The sequence below is a fragment of the Oenanthe melanoleuca genome, chromosome 3, assembly GCF_029582105.1.
Source record: "Oenanthe melanoleuca isolate GR-GAL-2019-014 chromosome 3, OMel1.0, whole genome shotgun sequence".
NCBI lineage: Eukaryota > Metazoa > Chordata > Aves > Passeriformes > Muscicapidae > Oenanthe > Oenanthe melanoleuca.
Genome location: NC_079336.1, coordinates 73,996,356 through 74,014,865, shown reverse-complemented (window position 1 = coordinate 74,014,865; position 18,510 = coordinate 73,996,356). Strand labels below are relative to the sequence as shown.

Genomic DNA, 18,510 nt, shown 5'->3' with positions numbered 1-18,510 from the left:
TTTCTGGGGCCCCTGTGAGGGGTCTTTGGCCCTAGTGCAGGGCAGCAGGGAGGGGGTGCTGGTGTGGAACACTCCTTGTGCACTCAGTGGTACCTTGCTCCTGGTTCCTGCCCCAGGCTACTGCAGCATGAGAATGAGGAGCTTCGTCGACGGCTGACATACGTGACTAACAAAATGGAGGCAATGGAGAGGGAACTGGAGTCAGGTCAGGACTACCTGGAGATGGAACTGGGCCAGAACCGTGAGGAGCTGGAGAAGTTCAAGGACAAATTCCGTAGGTATGACAAAGAAAATGAGGGCGTAGAGTTAAAAAGATCCCTCTCACCAAAAACTCCCTCAGCTGGCGTGAGCAGGCTGTGCCCTGTGGTGCAAATCAGAGGTGTGCTGCATCCTTGAAAAGATGCACCTCCAGACTCTAGGGGAGATAAAGGCTCTGCAGCCATTATTTCTTCCCAGGTACAGTGTAGGAATGCTGCCAGCGTGAAAGGCTGATGACAGGGAATTCTTCCTCTGTTGGATGTAAGCATGTGTGCAAAAAAACGCCACTGGTGGCTGCAAGAAAATGCATCATTGCTTTACCTGAAAAGTACCTTGGTTAAAAATCAGTGCCAGTCACTGGTCATGTGCTTAGATGTGACATAGCTCAGAGGAGTCCTCCTAAGTCAACTACATCCCCTCCTGCAGGATCCTTTCACCCTGCCAGCCTCATCTTGTCTCCAGTAACTTGGAGTCTGAAAGCCATCATGTATCAGAGGTTAGTTAATAGTTAATATGCCTGGTTGTCTTAGTAGCAGTCTTTCTGAGTTCTAGAGTTGGTGGTTTTCTTGGCATCTATGAAGGCAACTTGAGTAGGTGCCTGAGATCCATTCCCAAGCATACAATCTTGTTTCTGTAGGTTGCAGAATAGCTACACTGCTTCCCAGAGAACCAATCAAGACTTGGAGGAGAAGCTGCATACCCTGGTGAGTGCCCTATTAAGTCACTAGAGATGAGATGGAAGAGACCAGTGTGTGTTAGGAGCAGATGGGGGAAGGGGCCCTGTCTTTACCCAGCAGATGTGGCAGTGGGTGAGGGGTGAGATTCTGGCCATGACCATCTACTCCCCATTCTGGCTGGTGTCATGAGTGGTTTTCTTGATTTATGGAGCCTGTACGTGGTCATGCATGAGAGCTTTGGTTTCTCACAACATAATTGCATGGTATTCCGTCATGTTGCTTCAGTCCCTCTCAAAATGCCAGGGATGTGTCAGCTAGTCTTGGGGTGGTCATCCTGGGAGGACGGGGCCAGTCAGAGCAGAGCCAATGTGCGTGTATGTCTGTTGTGTGCATTCATAACACTCATGGCTGTTTCTTTTCTCTCCCTCCCCCTCTCTTTCTCTTTCTCCTCCCCATGCTGCCGCTGGCACACTCTGGGCGCACTCACTTCTCAGGCCTCTCTCAGCCAAAGCTGGATTTTTGCAGTTGCGTCTTTTCGTTTGTGTGTTTTTCTTTTTCCTCTTTACGTGTCTCAGCCTGTTGGTTTCACTGTCAAACCCACATACACCATCTCAGATGGAGGGGCCCCAGCCCTCGTCCAGCCAAGGGCTCACCTGGTATCCAGCAGCTGCCCGCAGATGCAGCAGGTCTTAGCTTGCAGGGCTCCATTTTGAGTGTTTGACTCTGAGCCAGCTGGAGCATGGCATGTTGGGAAGTGGTGCCCATAAGCAGTGGCACTGCGCAAGGTGTGGATGGCTGTGAGCTGTTTGCTCCCATTCCTTCCCCTTCTGAGCTGTGAGCAGGCAAGTCAAATAGCTGAGGTGCTGATTGCCTCCATGTAGCTCAGGATGAGATTTCTTTGGTTGTAGAACTTGAATTTCTTGGGTTAATACTCACTCCCAATTATTCATTGTGCTGGTGCCTGAAGAGACTGCATACTGAGGAAGCGCTGGCTCCCCTATCCCCTTGGGTGTTGCCTGGGCTCTGCCCGTGATTCACAGCAGGCCCTGCTGGTCACAGCCTCACAACACCCTTGGGCAGTTTGGAAGAACTTCTTGAGACAGTGACAGCTTGGTTGTTCTGAGCTTTTATTCCTCTCTGCTGTTACATCTAGGTCTCTGTCAGCCCTGTACCCTGAACTGTTAGGGAGTCTGAAGAGGCAAGGTTGCCTGCTTAGGGGAGGACATTTGCTGAACTTCAAATGAAACGACAGGTCCTTTTACTTACTAGAGCAAGGCTTAAACTCTTTCAAGGTGGTCCCTTCCTCTTTTTGTCCATTTATTGACTGCTGGATCTTTTCAGGCATGTTAGTTTTGGTTTCCCCAGAAAAGAGGGCTGGGTATCACAATCTCAGAGGTCTTTGCTACCAAGTGGCAGGTTGGGATTGATCGCTGAAAACCACTAGCTTTTTGTGAGGCCATGGGAACCAGGGGCAGAGAAGGAAACATGCTGGTGCTGCAAGAAGAGATACTACATTAAGGAGGTTCAGACTCAACCTGTTATCTCTGTAGCTAGCAAAGCGGCTGGTACCATTTGACTTTTGGAATCGCCTTCCTTTGAAGAGGGTTGTCTCCCTTGTCTGTCTGTCTGGAAGATTTTTGTATCCCAGCTGAACATGTCACTGTGCTATGCTTGGGCTGAGGTGGGTGGTGAAGCCGAGTTCTGTGCTAGAGAGTTTTAAACCTGGTGTTCTTGCATCCCAGATTAAAAAGGCAGAAATGGACCGCAAGACGCTGGACTGGGAGATTGTAGAGCTCACTAATAAATTGCTTGATGCCAAAACCACCATCAATAAGCTGGAGGAACTCAATGTAAGTGTCAGTCTGCAAATGGCTGTGGAAGTGTGTGAGGTGTGGGGTTTTCCTTTTGTTCAGTCATTAGTGTAAAGGAGCACATGAATGACTCCGGTGTGTATGGCAGTGCAATAGCTGTACATGATAGCAGGGACAGACAAACAGAAGAGGGTCTGAAGAGTTGAACAGCGTAGAACAGATCTTCAAGTCTGATGCATTTGCTTAGGGTCTGACCTGATGTGGGCTGTACCTATGAAGGGGTCATTCACTCCAGAGCTGGGAGAGACCTGATGCCTTTTCTACACCATTAATATAGAAGTTCCTGGATCCAGTGCTTGACTCTATTAACTGCTCTTATCTCAAGCGTGGGGAGGAGGGAATGGCAGTGCCCTCATGAGCAGTTAATCAGATGCCTCTTCTGGTTTCTGTTCAAGCAGTATCTGGACAGGTGGTGCCTTTTTGGGTAAGAGTTTGGGTGAGTCTGACAGTGTTGCACACCTGTGCCCTCTCTTGCAGGAACGCTACAGACAGGACTGTAACCTTGCAGTACAGCTGCTCAAGTGTAACAAGTCTCACTTCAGGAACCACAAGTTTGCTGATGTGAGTAGTAATCCTGCTGAGGTGGGGAAGAAGGGCTCATGGGCTTTGACTGCATTTTGCTTTCTTCAGCTTTCTCCGCAGGGCTGCTGGACTCTCATCCTTTAGTCTCAGAGGTGGGGGGAGGTTCCTGTTCCCACTCCCACTGAGAAGGCAGCACAGAGTTTCTGCCAGCTCCTCTTTCATGACAGCTCCATTTCACAATTCAGCCAGGAGCTGTTATAAAAAGCACAATAACCTTGAACCTGATAGCCTGCTGGGTGCGTGCTGGTAGCTGGCAAGAGGACAGACCTCTGTCTTACTCTGCTCCATCCTTTTTCCTTCCTCACCTGGCCATACGGAAGGGCCACAGTGCCTCATAAGAAGCAGCAGTAGTCTGACCTGAGGTCACTTACTACTCTGAGGAGAAGTGTGTGAGGCAGCATTCAGGGTTTTCTGGGCCTTCTGAGCAGGAAAAGCTGGTACCAGCTCACTACCCCTTGTGGGGAGGGATGAAGTTGGGGGCACTTTGTCTTATCCTGCTCTCATCTCCTTTCATGTTAATAACATCAGTTCTTTGGCTGAAAGTATTGTCCAGGCCCTTAGCCCAGCTCTCTCTTTGCCATACCTCTAGTCTCTGTCCCTTCTTGTGTTTCTCTCAGCAAAACTACATGCTTGTTTTTTTTTTAACTTAGCAGGTGACCACTATATCACCCTCCCCCATTGTGTCTCAAATTAGCACTTTTGAGGTCAGTGTATCAGTTACTGCTGGGGTAACCTTGACCTCTCTCCCAGCTGTCCCCCCTTCTGGAGCTTTGAATTCTGCCCCCCAGAGTGGTGTGTTCCACATGGCTGGCACTGGAGGGGGTTTGGTGCTGAGCAGCTGTACAGACAGCCTGCCTCACAGCCAGCTGTTGTTATGCAGTGTGCCCTGCATACCCAGATGTGGGTGCAGTTTCCTTCTGGCTGTGATGGGACAGACCTCACTGTGCCACTGGGTGGCTGGGGGAACTTATGCTCTCCCCTTCATGCTTCCCTTGCCTGTGGTGACCCAAGTGAGAGCAGCTTGGCAGGGCAGGGAAAGCAGTAGTGCCCATTTGCAGGACAAGGGGTACCTTGTCCTTCTCCCCTTGTCCTTCTCCCCTTGTTCCTTCTCCCCTGGTGGGACCCCAGTCCAACAACTTTGGTGATAAGCCCTGTGTTTGTCTCTCTGAAATGGAGAGAGTGAGTAAGCGGGGTGACATGTTGGAGTTGGTAGGAACACAGGAAGATATCGATCCTGGTCTGCAGGCAGGCTGCCAAGGCAGCATGGCTGCAATTATGCATTCAGTGAGTGCTGTGGATCTCAGCAGTGGGGGCTATAGAGTCACTTCAGTGCAACCACCAGCTGATTTTCCACAGATCAATAGACCCTTTCCTAGCATGTGCTGGCTGGGCCTTATGTGGCTGTGCTCACAGGCTTGTGGGACTGAGCCCACGTGTTGTCTTTACCTGTTGACTTTGCCAAACGGAGCCATGTGAACCATGGCCTAGAAGCATGACTGCTGTGACAGCTAGAGAGCCTTGTAAGTCACTCATGGGGCAGGTTTGCTTTGGAAAAAGATACCCTTCTGAAGGCAAGGTAGGTGAATGTCAGGGTCAAGATAATGACTACAAAATACACGAGTAGGTTGGTTGGAAAAGGCAGATTATATGAAACTAAATGGCTTGCATGGCAGCCCCCTTCTAATGTCCCTTTCCTTCTCCCTAGCTTCCCTATGAGCTGCAGGACATGGTGAATAAGCATTTGCACAGTACACAGGAGTCTGCAGGCCCTGGCCAAGAGATAGCCCACACCTTGGCTCCATCTGATGTTGTGCCCACCTCAGTCATCGCCAGAGTCTTGGAGAAACCAGAATCTCTGGTTCTGAATTCAGCCAAGTCTAGCAGTGGCAGCTGTCCCATGGCTGAGGATGTCTTTGTGCATGTGGACATGAGCGGAGCCCTTCCTGATGCCTGCAACAGTGCAGGGCAGATGGGGAAGGAGGGAGGAGATGCGGGTAAACAGCAGAACGGTGGCTGCAAGCCACAGAGTAGTGTGGAAAGTGCGCCTGAGGAGGTGCCTGCCTTTGAGAAGCTAAGCCCATACCCTACTCCCTCACCTCCCCATCCTATGTACCCAGGGCGCAAAGTGATTGAGTTCTCTGAGGACAAGGTAAGGATCCCAAAGAACAGCCCCCTGCCCAACTGTACGTATGCTACACGCCAGGCCATCTCCCTCAGCCTGGTACAGAGTGAAGATGAGAGCTGCGACAGGCACCGGACACTCCCCAGCAGCCCTGCTTCAGAAGGGCGCCGTTCAGCCTCCAGCTGTTCCTGTCAGCAGTCCCCCAAAGCAGCCAGGGCTCATGGCTCTTCCCAGAGCAGCCCGTTCAGCAGCCCTCCCCAAATCCCGAGCGCCTTTGCCAGCTCTGCCAGCTCTGAGGAGGACCTGCTGGCTAACTGGCAGCGTATGTTTGTGGATAAGGCACCCCCCACCTCGGAGCGAGTGCTGATGAACCGCACGGCTTTCAGCCGTGACACAGCCCCCGAGCTCCAGAAGAGGTTCAGCCGCTCCATGCAGGAGCTGGGTAGGGCAGCGTCGGCTTACTCGGATGGTGAGGAGTCTGCACAGAGCTGCAGCTGGACTGTGAGCCGGGACTCAAGCGTGGACACAGACAGCACCGAGTCCAGAGCCCGCAGGAGCCATTTCTCCTCAGACTATGGTACAGATTTCTCCCAGGATGAAGCCCAGAAGCTGTTGCTTGAAAGCAGTGGAGGCACTGCTGAGCCTGAAAGCCCCTCAGCAGAGAAGCACAAGGACTATGTAGACCTTGGTTTGCCTGAGAGCCCAGCCGAGGAGAGAGAAAGACTGCTCCAGGGAAACAAGGAGAGCAGCCAAGGAGGTGTCCAAGATGAAAGCGGAGAAGGCAGGGTCAAGCCTCCTTTCAGTCGGCCGCACCGCAGCCCCAAGAGGATGGGGGTGCACCACTTACATCGCAAAGACAGTCTGACACAAGCCCAGGAACAGGGCAACCTTCTCAGCTGAGGCAGAGCAAGAAGCAGCCACGCTCAGTGAAGCTGTGGGGTGCCCCCATCAGTCTGCCTGAGGGAGAAGCCTCCCTTAGTACCCTCCTCCCAGGGGAAATCTGCTCTGAGATTTTATATTTATTCTCTTCTTTTGCTACCTGGAAGAGCTGGGATCTCCCTTCCCCAGCACCTCAGATCCACAGTACAAGCACACACAGTGTGCAGAAGCACACCCACTGCCCTGACACACTCGCAGCTCTCTTCACAGTCTCACACTGGTGCCTGTACCAGAGCTATTTCTTGGTACCCCTTGTCCTGGTGCCTGTGCCTCTTTTTGCTCTCATCCCCCTTCCCACTCAGGTACCTGAGGCCCTGGGTGCTCTTGAGTTGTTTCCCCACAGCTGCTCTGCACTCTTTTAACTTGTGCCAGCAGGGCAGAGTGCCTGTGTGGTGATGTCTGATTCCCTGGGAGCCCCAGGGGCTGTGAGTGGGACACAAGGACTCTCCCAGCAGATGGCTGTGTGCCGTGGGGATGTGCTGGGATTGCTGGTGTCTCATTTTCCTCCTGGGTTTTGTTTTCCCCAGCCACCCACTAGGTGGGTCTTCAGAATCTGCCTCTGCAAGGTCACTGTGGTGTGTCTCCAGGGCTGGGCTCAGCACTGGTCCTCACTGGGGTAGTGCACAGGGGCTGGTGCTGTGGTGTGGGGCACGGGTGCTGCCTGCTGAGGTAGTCTGGGGAGGCAGTGCCTGCTGGGCGCTGGGGTTTGTGTTTGTGTTTCTCCTCCCTCACACCTCTTCCCCTGCTCTCTGTGCAGTTGTTTTGTTTGACTGGTGCTGATGCTTTGCTCTTGGGTGGGCTTCTTTCTTCTTTCCAAGCCTTTGGTTTTGGGGTGTATTTTTTTTTCTTTCCCCCACCCCGCATAAACAGACACAGCTGTTGGCAGCCAGTCTGATGCCTGCACTGAGGGTGTGTTGAGGAGTCTCAGCTATCAGAGCTGCACTTCTCTCTGATCCTGGCCTCCAGCCTGCAGAAACCCCTCCAGATTTAAGAACAAGGTCTTGCCCCAGGCAAGCAAGGTGTGAAGGATGCTACCGGGCTTTTCTGGGAAGGGCTTGGTGCAGGGCCAGCAGGGATGCAAGGGCAGCATGCTGAGGAGCTGCTCCCTGCAGATGCACTACCTCATGGCTCGGCAACAGCCCTTCACCAGGGTCTCCTTGCACGCACCCTTCTCTGGGGGGCTCCAGGCTCTGGTGCCTCTCTGGGCCTCCCTTTCTGGGTAGGGCTCTCTGCGTGTTTTTCCTAGCCTAGTGTGATATTGTGTGACTTTCCTTCTCAGTCTTGTGTGCTCAGTGTCTTGTTGGGGAGGGAGGGAAGGGGAGAGGTCTATAGATGTAGGTATTTTTTTGAGGGCTTACAAAGCCCAGGCCTCCTGTTTTAATTTTGTCCTGTGCCCTTGTCTGTCTGGTGTTTCTTGGCTTCCATGGGGGTGCGGGGCAGAGAACAGCCCAGTTCCCTTCACCATATTCCCTTCAAACCCTGCCTTCAGCCTGCTGTCTGGTTTTTGAGTTGCGTTTGTGTTGTCCTCCCACCCTACACCTTGTGGGCTCTCCATTGGGCTGGAGGAGAGCATCCTTCTCTCCAGGAGGGAGCATCTGTTCATATGCTTACATCAAGATTTGCAGCCAAGAGCTGTCTGGGGGCCCTGCTCCCCTCCCCAAATCCCTGTCTCTGTAAAGGGCTTGCAGCTTGTAGCTGGGGCCAGCCAGGGCTTCAGCTTGAGCCTGGAGGCTCCAGGGCCAGTGAAAGGGAGCTGCAGGCCTCTGGCAAGCTGTGTAGGTTGTTTTATGTATCCTGGGCAGAGCTGCTGCCTACACACTCACCTTGTTTCCCACCTGGAACAGTTGTGGAGCTGGATGCCACCCTCTAGTGGGGAGGTGGGACTCAGTATTTCACTGCAGTGTTTCGCTGTGCAGACAGGCTGGTGCTGAGAGTTGGATCCTCCTCTGAGCCTGCAGAGTGTTTACCTCCCCTGTCCCAGTTGTGGAGGGATGGGGGATGTCCTTGTGTTTGCTGCCATCAGCCACTCCACTGCTGCATTTCTTTTGTTCTTCTGCAGCAGCTGCCAGGTCCTGCCTCACTGATGTCACCTGGGGTTGGCTGCTCAGAGCTAGCTGCTCTGGCTCTGAGGCTGCTGGTGGCCTGCCATAGAGAAGGCACTGCCCCCCAGCGCTCAGTCCCATCTCTCCTGAATCCTGGCATGCTGGTCAGTGGACAACTCTTCTGCTGAGGCAGCTGAACAGAGCTTGCCTTGCTCTGCTTTTGGTCAAAGTAGACTGAAAAGCAAAACAGTGAGGTGGAGGGTTGGCAAAGGTATGCCCAGCACCTCACCAGACACTTGTGCTTTGCAGCTTTAGGCTGCTGGCAGAGGTTGAGAGGGAGTGGTGGCCTCAAGCAGCAGAGTCCTCTCTTTCCCTGTGGGTATTGTGTCCTCTGCATTCCTGCCCACCTTCAGCAGTATTGGCTTTGGGGCCTTGAGCCCATCCCACTTGCAGTGTCCCAACTCCAGACTGTTAATCTGTAACTAATGTGGTTTTTTCTGAGATTTTCAAACTGATGTATATTTTAAGACCAGAAATAAACTATTTTAAAAGTAGCTGGCAGTGGCTATATTGTACTTGATACTACACAAGACCTGGGCTGGAATGATCCTGAGCATGTGAGGGTATAGAGCTACTCATAGTACAGTGTCCCAGGTTTGCTGAGCCTGTGTGTGCCACCCATTGTCTCTTCCAGGGAGAGGACTCTTCCTGTAAGCTGGTGCTGTAAGCACCCCTCAGTGTTACTTGTAAGTCTGCCTACCCCATTTAACATATTTTGCTGACTACTGGCTGATCCGTCTTGGTAGACCTCCACATTCTCATCTAGGATAAGGTATAGCTAATCCTTTTAATAGTTACTGGTTTTCTTGGAGTCCCAGATTTTGGAGTCATGTGAGAGTATCACTTCAGAAACTGAGTGACATGGGACCACTTAACATTCCCCCTTGCTGGGGTTCCTAAGAGGTTTATAATTCTAGATTCAGTATTGTGTGAGAGGAGAGGATTTGGAGTGACTGGACATACCCCAGACAATAAGCCCTCCAAACACGAGGCAGAGAGTTCCTGCAGGATGCTGATGCAGACAGCTGGAAGTGTTTCCTTTTTACGTTGAAGGGTGCTGCAGAAGTCAGAGGGCTATCATGAGTTTTTCTCCATCTCCCAAGTTCGGCTGCCTGTGCCTTTCTGACCTGGCTGCATGCAAGCCTAACACTGGAAAGAGTGTCTTGTTTCTTTGTCCCCGTAATTAATGATTTTATTCCTTGTTCCCTTGAGTAGCAGCTGCTGCCACAATTTAATCTTCCAGCCTGATCTGAGCCTTGAAACATGATCTTCCTTGTCAGCAAGGGACACTTGGCCAAGCGCAAGCAGCGCAACCCACGGTGCTGGTGCGGGCTGTGTACGGCTGGTGTCAAGCTCCCTGCAGACCTAAAGTAGCCTTCGCTTCCTCCTGGCCCGAGGGAGGGCCTGGGGGACAGAAAATTGGGCTACCACCGACCTGTCCCCAGGGCCGGGCCCGACTCATGGAGCCTCGGGAGGCGCGGGAGAGACGGCCCGTGAGGCGGCGCGCGAGGGGCTGGCGCCCCCTGCCGGCGCTCCGGGCCCGCGCCTCCTGCCCGTACCGGGCCTGGACGGGCCCGCAGCGCCTGCCCGGCCCTGGCACCTGCCCGGCCCTGCCGGTACCTGTCGGCACCTCCCAGGCCCTGCCCGTCCCTGCCGCTCCCTGCCCGTCCCTGCTGATACCTGCCGGCGCCCGCCCTGCCGGGGTCGCACCGTGGCAGAGGTGGACGCTGCCGAGTGGTGCCACCACATCTGTGACCTTTATAAAAGTCTCATCGCGACAGCAGTACAAGCGATAGAAAGGACATCTCTTATACACATCTGAATAAATACAGCCTGCGCTCTGCGGCTGGGGCGTGGGGGTGGCAGGGCGGCGTGAGCTATACATGCGGCGACGGGGACAATCACAAGCGGCCGAGGAGGCGTGTGACAGCACAGAGACGCGTGTAGAGGTTCGCTCGGGCCGGGCTCCTGCGCAGGGAGCCGGGGGAGGCAGCGGCAGGAGGTGAGGTGTGGAGAACAGGGCGGGCGGTGCGCGGGGCTCTCCTGGGCAGAAGCAGGCACGGTAGCCCAGCTACATCTCTGTTTCTGCTAAGAGGCTGTCACCGAGGCCTGACGTCATCAGGACCATCTGGGAGCTGGAATCTGTGTCGGGAGAGGGAGAGAACCGTGAGCCGATCGGCTGCCAGAGAGCGCAGAGCTCTGCTCCGGATCCAGAGGTGAGGATCAGGAATTCAAACACCGCAGGGTAGGAGGAGAACTGCTGAGAGAAGTGTGAGATTAAGTCGGAACTAGGCCTGCTCTGGCCACACTGCAGAACAGAATCGATTTTTGAGGAGGGGAGAAAGCAGAGAGAGCAAGAGGCCAGAGGAACATCAGGTCTGAGTACCCCCGACATGCAGGTGATCCTGGTTGTGCTGGCCCAGCTGTGCCCTTACCCAGCCCTTCACAGGCCTTTAAATCGGCACTCATCGAGTGTTCATCAGTAGAGAGACAGTGTCCAGGTGGGGCACGCTTCAGGCTGCAATCCAGCCAGCACCACACAGGGTGGTAGTGTTGCCTTCCCAAGAGCAGGGGATGCCATGGGCAATCAGCCATGTTACAGCAGGAGAGGCCTGGAAATACTGACTTTCTGCACTGCATGAATGGAGGGTTTGTGCAGCCTTCCCCTGCCTGCCTCAGGGAGGTGAGGGCAGCTTGATGGCTCTGCCATGGCTCAGAGCAACAGCCAGGAACACTGTGACTCCCCACAGCAAGTGAATCAACTGCAAAGAGAATGTAAGTAAGAAACTTAGCAGGGTACCAGTTTCCCATCCAGAAGCCTTTTGAAACAGAAAAAAACCCTGTTTTTCCTGGAGGGGAGGGAGGAGATCTCTAGTGGCAGTCCTGCACATTTAAAACTACTGCAGGGAAATTTCTATTTCAGGAAACGATTTCTGGAAACTAGATCCAAAACTTGGCCAAACTGTCACTAAATTATTTTTATGGATTTAATAGATGAGGATCCAGATGTTTTGAGGCTCAAGGATTGGTTGTGCTTGTCTGCTAGTAGTCTGATATGAGAATTGTGAGGGGCAAAGGACAAATGAAGGTAAAAAAGGCAAACCCTCAAACCAGCTGGATCACAAGGTAGGCATGACAAAATACAGTATCATATATACAAACTACACAGAACAGGTTACCACTATCTCTGTAATACACCTTTTTTCCATCACAAGCAACAGACAGACAGTGGACCTGGCTAACTCTTCACATCTTTGGGATGCAGAGACAGGAACAGCTGATGCTGCGCAGATTGCAGGGAGGCTCTGGAAACAGTGAGGAATGACACAAGTTTTGGCTAGGATATCTGGCAAAGGCTCCCAAGATCTTTAATATTCCTGCCCTTGAGTTTTAAGACTTTCAGATTTCGTTCCTGCAGCATCAGGAAAAATGCCTCAGAGATACCGTTTCCACTGTTTGCAGCAGCCGCATTGTCCTTGGAGGCTGCCTTTCCCAGAGCAGCACAGCCCAACGCTATTTAACATGAAGGTCACGCCTGGAGGCATATGTATTCCATGGAGGTTGTACGTATTCCATGGAGGTTGTACGTATTCCATGGAGGTTGTATGTATTCCAGTTAATGGGGAGAAGGGACAGACCCATTCACCAACCCCACTGCAAGAGGCCAGTGGCACTGGAAACACCTCAATCACCCCAGTTCTTGCCCCTCAACTCCTGACCCCCAGCCCAGCTCCCAGAGCTCTTACTGTTCTGGCAGATCCAGGGGTTCTTCTCCCTGGCTGTGACTTCATGGGCCTCTGTCTCCTCCTCTTCCTCACCCTCTGAGAGAAGATCAGAGATCTGCTGCTGCAACTCGGGACTAATGTTATTCTCTGCCAGGATGAGTGTCCGTAGGGCTGTGGGGTAATTCTCTACCATGTCCAGCAAGGTCTGGGGGGAGAGTGAGATAAACAGGCTGACAAGCATCACAAAGGCTGAGCAGAAAGAGTGTCAGTGCTTTGTCTCCCTGCAAACTCCAGCCCTCCTCTCCTTACTTCTATCTTCCCTTGGCCTTGACCTCCCTTCATCAGGCTTTATGAGAGACTGAGGACTTCCCATCTTCCTGTGGGAAGAGGCAAGCTTGGATCTTCTGGCTCTGTCTAAAGAAGAAGCGGTTGCTCTACACTGCTGCTGTCACATATCCAGGCCCCATTCCCTCTTACCACTAGAAGCTGAAGATCTGAGAGGAGAGTCTATGTAACTGAGCCTTGGCCTGTGTATATCCACAGAGATTTAGTTCTGATTCTCAGCCAAAACTCCAACCTCATTTCTTCCAAGAAAACGGCCAGAAGAAAGCAAGAACCCCCCTGGGTGCAGGGAGGGAGAGGGTTGTGTGTGGACTCCAGTGTGTGGTTGGAGGCAGGTGTGGGTGCTGGGGCCTCTGCAGACAGCCCAGACCTGCGCCCTTGAGGTGTCAGTGATGCTGTAGAGTGACTGTGGGCTCCCATACCTGAGCTGACTGGTTGGTAAGCCCTGTTCCCTCCAAGTCCAGCACTTCGAGGGTTCGACTGGAGGCCACAGCGACAGCGAGCATCCCGGCTACCTGGTCACCTGTGGGAGGAGCAAACCAGGGCTGTCAGCAGTGCCTGCCTTCCCTCATGGCATGCCACATGCCCTCATGTATCTGGGGCTGTTATGGGAACATCCTCTGAGTATTTCTGCCATCAGACAACCTTCTAAATCTGTTACCTCATGGTGGAAAAAAAGCTGTTAACTGAGAAAAGAGACAAAGAAAGGTGCACCATTTTGTGGTTATGGGAGCAGTCACTGATTATCAGGGGGAACATAAAGGAACACTGAGATTGGTTTAATTCCCCAAAGAACCATATCTACCCAAATCTCCTTCCTACTCAAGGAGGCAAGGGCCTTTAACAGTTACTGTAGGGCATCCCAGACACAGAATAGGAGTTGAGTACTTCAGTCTAGGGAAAGGCTGGAGTTAAGAGGACTGCACCAGCTGCCTCCCTGGAAAGGGGGTAGACTTTGAGGGGGGGATGCATCAGGATGAGGAGCACTGAAGATTGATGTTGGTGAAGAGACACGACTACAGAATGTGTTCTGACATTCTCTGTTGAGTGCCAAGATGCCATACAACCGTGACACCTTCTCTTGGAACAAACCCAGACTGCTGTCAAGTAACACCCTGGGGCTTTTCCTGTCCTAGAGGAGGTACCTGGTCAGAGAAGAGGGCCTGGGGGAGGCTCTGCTTGCAGACAGGTTGAGGAGGGGAGTATCATCCTGATGCTCAGAGCGGCACGGCCCAATCTCCTCCTCACCACCTTGCAGCAGAGCAGGAGAGAGTTTGTTTCTATGGCAACGAGTGCCAGGCTCTCCTCCTCCTCCCTGCTCCTCCAGGAAGAGGAAGGGGGGAGCATGGGGACATACTGCATCTGCCAAGCCAGCTTCAATGCCCAGGGCTTCAGGAAGAAGGGAGACATGGAGGGTCAGACATGATGACAAAGGTGGTGGAGTGGGCAAGGCACAGCCTCCTTTCTGCACCTCCCTGCAGGGCATGTGGCCACCTCACACAAGCAGAGCAGTGAGAGTGTGAGGGTGGCTTCCCCTGCAGCTGAAGGTGCCTGTCAGGGAGAACTTGCTGCTGGGGAACAGAGGGCACCTATGCAAGGAACTGCCCCATCCTGCTGTTGATGCTCTGCCACCTTTCCAGAGCTTGGTCCCTGACCACCCACTGGTGCAAATCACAGGAATGCTGAGAGGCAGGAGTGCTGCTCCTCCCCGGCCCCCAGCTTACCTAGGGGGTTGTAGTCCAGGTTCAGCACGCGGAGCTGCGAGCTGTGAGCCACTGCAATGGCTAGGCGTCCCCAGCCTTTACTTGTGATGCCTGGGTTGGCACTCAGTGTTAGCTCTTTGAGGCCTGGAGAAGAGAGAGAAGCCAAACCAGAGCCTTAGGGTCCCCAAGCAGTCACAGGAGAACTTGTTCAGCTCACCAGAACAGCTTTGGGTTGTGTCCCCTCTACTCTGTAGGGCTTAGGGGCTTGGTTTGCTCTGACAACTGTCATCATATATTTCAGTGATCAGTGAAATATTTCACTGCCTTCAGCTGTGGCCCTTCATTTAACCGTGCTGCATCTGCCCCATTTATCTGCTCTCCCAACCTGCATCCTGCTTACCCTAAATAGCAAACACAGTGGAAACTAAGGGGTGTGTGAGACAACTGACTGGGCAAAGAAGGTGGCATGAGGTGACAGGCTGGAGAGAGGATAACAGGGGCAGTAGGTTCTGAAGGCTGCACCTGAGAGGGGTGGCCAGCAGAGATAACAGCATCAGTGGCATTGTGCACACACAGAGGAGGAGGTGCTGGGAAAAGGTGGAAAGCACTTTGAGAGTCAGAAGAAAGGAGTGGTATTACCTCAGCACATGCCAGCTCTCAGCTTGAGTGGGTCACTGGCCTCACATCACCAAAGATCATTCCCTGCAAAGACCTGAGTCTTGGCATAAAAGCTGTGACCATGCAACTACATACTCAGAGTGCTCCCTCAAGCACGGACAACTCCCAGGCAGTGATCATAAAGCCAAGTGCTGAGGTAGGGGTGCACAATATATTTATCTATGGTGATTATCAACACATAAATGCAAAATAATTAATTCAAAGTCCAAAATGTCCTCTCCTCCAGTTTCAAATGCTGCTGACATGAACCAGAAACAACCTGTTAGTCCCTGAGCTCCAAACTGCCAGCAGAACAGATCAGTAGCAGAAAGCCCAAACCTGCCCAAGGGAACCACTTGTCTATTGCTCGGCTTATCTGCTTTTCTTAAGTGAAGGGTAAGAAATCATCAGCCCTGGCAAACCATAGAGCCTGCCTCCTCTCGGGCCGAGGATTTAGTGCTACATATATCTGATCCGTGTGAAAGCTCCACCAGTCATTGAGCAGCCCACAGCCCCTGGTGCTTACCAGACTTGGCCCCATCAGGCGGCAGGAGCCCACAGATAAGGTTGATGCCTTCATCACCCAGCATGCAGTCTCCTAGATCCAGAGCCACCAGCGAGGGGTGGATGGAGAGAGCAGGGTTGAGGAGGGCCAAGCCTGCATCTGTCAGGGGACTCCCATGGAGGCTGTGCAGGTAAAAGGGAAAATTACTACGGAGCCTTCTTCCACTAACCTGACAGGGAGGAAGTGGACAAAATGAGATGGATAATAAATACTAACCCCAAGTGGGCAAAAAGCTTTGGGAAGCCTGTGCCGCTAGGGTCGGCTGGCCGCTACGGTGGCCCTCCTGTCCCGGCCGGGACGAGGGGTGCAGGGGATGCCAGCGCTAGAGGGGCTGGAGGAGCGGGACTGAGAGGCAGGGCCGTGCCCAGCCGCCGGGGGCAGAGGCGGCTCCCTCCCAACCAGGTGGCGGGCAGGGGCTTATACTCCGCAGCGTCAAGGGCATTTTCCCTCCGACAAGACACAAACTGCGAGGCTGGACCCGAGCTGATAGTCCCCCGAAAGAGCCATCCCAGCCCGGGAGGGGCCGGGCCCCCTCGGCAGCCCCCGCCCCACTGTACTTACAAGAGGGACTGAACGGAGCGGTTCGTCTTCAGGGCCTCAGCCAACTGCTTGACGCGGTTGATGTTGGAGACGATGCCCAGGTTGAGGTTGAGCTGCGCGAGGGAGCGGGACTCGGCCACCCCGCGGCAGACGTGCCCGAAGTCCCGCTCGGAGAGCTGGCAGCCCCGCAGTGACAGCAGCCGCACCGAGTTCTCCCGCAGGCTCTCGCAGATGTCTCGGATTTCCGCCCCCGACAGCGTCTCCCCGGAGATCTGGATAGACCCCGGCAGCATCTTCCCCCGGCTCGGAGCGCCGCCGATGCCGGGGCCGCGCCGCCCGGGCGCCGGGGGAGAGCCGCGCTGCGCGCTGCCGGCCGGGGCGGGCGCCGCCGCTACTGCCGCCGCTGCCGGGCAGTCCCGGCCCGGCCCACCGCGGCCCCGGGGGCGGCACCGCGCTGCCTCACCGGCGGCCGCCGGGCCGCCCCGCTCCGCCCGGCGGGGCGGCGGGACCCAGGGCGGCCATCGGCGGGGGCCGATCCGCACCGGGACGCGGGGTCGCACCGCCCCGCAGCGCCGGGCGGGGGCCGGGCAGCACCGCGGGTCCCCGCCCCGCTCCGCCCGCACCTGCCGGGCCGCCCCGCCTTCCCCCGGCCGCCGCTCCGAGCCCTCCTCCCCGCACGGCCAGCGCCTCCTCGCGGAACGGAGCAGGCCTGGAGGGGGTCCGGCATCCCTCATCCCGCCCCGACGTCAGGGAAAGCGCGCGAGGGGCGGCGGCAGCGCCCGCTGGCACCTGCCCGCTGCCCTGAGGAGATGGCGGCGCCCGGACACTGGGGCTGCAGGAGGGGAAGGAGAGAGGATGGAAGAAGCACCTGGGAAAGGCTCTCCATGCCAGCCCCACTCCCACCTGGCCAAAGGGGCCCAAGCCATTGGGCCATGGCACACTCTGGGTGCTTGGTCTGAGGAGTTCTACAGCTTCTGTGTTCTATAGCTTCGGTGGTGTTTAATACTTAGACCTACTGAACCTAAATCCTTGACCCATGACTTAGTGGCGAGGTCAGTCTAATCTGTTCCTCATAGCCCAGAGCTTTCAAGAGCCAGTGTTTGGAGGCAGCTGCTTGGAGGTGAAAGTTGGAGGGTTGGGGAAGGGCCACAGACTTCCTTATCCCTGAGCACGCAGCCCGTGCCCTCAGCCTGACCTGAGGTATGCAGGGCACACCTCAGCTCCTGCTAATTCACAGGTATGGATCACAAGGATTTGCCCCCTCTCTCCCCGTTGAGTAATCCTGTACTGGAGAGAAATAGGAAGCAGGGCCCCTGCGTTTTCAACTCCACTGAGCCGAAAAAGGAAGGCAGTGATGTGGAAATTAGGTTAAACCTCCTAAGTAGGCAGCTTTCTGTGCGTAACTAATCTGGCTGCTGCATATAGCAGTGCTCAAGTGAATTCCAGCCCACTGGGTAACACTGGGACTAAACCAGGCTCCTCTGCTTGATTTGCAGGCCAGGGCCCAGGAGAGAGGGGATGGAAAGTGAAGAGAAAAATAGGGTGTGGAGGAGGATATGGAGCACTGCTCCATTGAAATGGAGGAGCAGATCACCTGAGCTGAGGATGCATGTTAAGCCCTGAATGAGGTAAGGGGAGCAGCAGCTTTAAGACTTTGTCTTAAATTCCCAATGTGGGTATCACCACACCCTTTGAGTAATCTTTGCCCTCTAGAATACCCACCTTTCTTTCCCTGTTGCACAGAGATGCATGACCTTGATACTGTTCCTGCAAGATACACCAAGAACCGACCACTGGCCTTGCAGCTCATCTGTGCTACAATATGAGCAGCAGCTGCAAGCATCCAGCTGTGGTACTGTGGCTTTCGTAAATGGAGTAGCTAATCTCTAAGGTCACATTAAAAGACCCAGAGGAGAATGGGATCCTAGGTGTTGCAGAATGGTGAAGGACAAAAGACTGGATTTCAGAGTTAGAGGCAGGGGGTGGCCAAGAAAATCTCAGTTGCTGCTACTGCATGCAGGTCAACTAGAAGGCCACACTCAGACTCGCCTCTCAATTACCTTCAGGCACGACTCAGCCCATGCTTTTCTAACACAGGCTATTATTAGAGAGGTGCTTGGAGGAGAGCCCTTGGGACACGTCCCACTTCTATTGACAGCAGCAGCCCTGAAAGATGAAGATGTCCTAGTGCCTTTTCACTGCCTGTTGTCAGGAGCCAGAGCACACTGAGGAGACAAGTATCCCGCCTACTTTATGCTCAATTCATTGAAAAAAGTGACAGAGAACTAATGGTCCAAAGCTTTGGCTCACCAAACCTAATGTAGGGCTATGCATAGGGGACTTTGGCAATGCTATTTTGTGTAGAACTAGGTATTTCTTCCTTGTCATGTGCAGTTTCCCAACAGGTATGAGGAAGGTCATTCATTT

At 54.0% G+C, this 18,510-nt stretch overlaps 2 protein-coding genes across 7 annotated transcripts in view; one reads left to right on the top strand and one right to left on the bottom strand.

Moving 5' to 3' along the window:
- The window catches only part of TJAP1 (tight junction associated protein 1), a 40,070-nt gene extending 31,025 nt beyond the window's left edge, over positions 1–9,045 (top strand). For both annotated transcript variants that reach the window (XM_056486470.1, XM_056486471.1), the window contains 5 exons: positions 117–278; positions 896–962; positions 2,678–2,785; positions 3,284–3,367; positions 5,094–9,045. In XM_056486470.1, coding sequence (XP_056342445.1) covers positions 117–278; positions 896–962; positions 2,678–2,785; positions 3,284–3,367; positions 5,094–6,410 — 1,738 coding nt within the window. In that variant the 3' untranslated portion in view covers positions 6,411–9,045. The remainder of the gene's footprint in view (positions 1–116; positions 279–895; positions 963–2,677; positions 2,786–3,283; positions 3,368–5,093) is intronic.
- A 1,241-nt stretch (positions 9,046–10,286) lies between these two features.
- LRRC73 (leucine rich repeat containing 73) lies at positions 10,287–16,604 on the bottom strand. Of its 5 annotated transcripts, none has more exons than XM_056486475.1 (6): positions 16,105–16,596; positions 15,505–15,665; positions 14,343–14,465; positions 13,041–13,141; positions 12,298–12,481; positions 10,287–10,693 (listed from the first exon to the last, which is right to left on the bottom strand). In XM_056486475.1, exons 1-6 carry the CDS (start codon positions 16,374–16,376, stop codon positions 10,623–10,625), a joined length of 912 nt encoding a protein of 303 aa, XP_056342450.1. In that variant the 5' UTR covers positions 16,377–16,596; the 3' UTR covers positions 10,287–10,622. The 5 variants fall into 5 exon arrangements, with proteins under 5 accessions (XP_056342450.1, XP_056342453.1, XP_056342451.1 ...); XM_056486476.1 differs by lacking the exon at positions 10,287–10,693 and adding an exon at positions 10,706–11,856 and having other exon boundaries at positions 16,105–16,601; XM_056486473.1 differs by lacking the exon at positions 10,287–10,693 and adding an exon at positions 11,868–12,086 and having other exon boundaries at positions 16,105–16,601.
- Positions 16,605–18,510: the final 1,906 nt, after the last annotated feature.

Excerpts from the sequence above, each read along its gene's own strand:
- LRRC73 (XM_056486473.1), bottom strand. The coding sequence starts at position 16,376 with ATGCTGCCGGGGTCTATCCAGATCTCCGGGGAGACGCTGTCGGGGGCG. Across the intron at positions 13,142-14,342 it reads CCTGGACTACAACCCCCTAG|GTGACCAGGTAGCCGGGATG; the intron begins GTAAGCTGGGGG and ends CTCCTCCCACAG. Across the intron at positions 12,482-13,040 it reads TTACCAACCAGTCAGCTCAG|ACCTTGCTGGACATGGTAGA; the intron begins GTATGGGAGCCC and ends CTCTCCCCCCAG.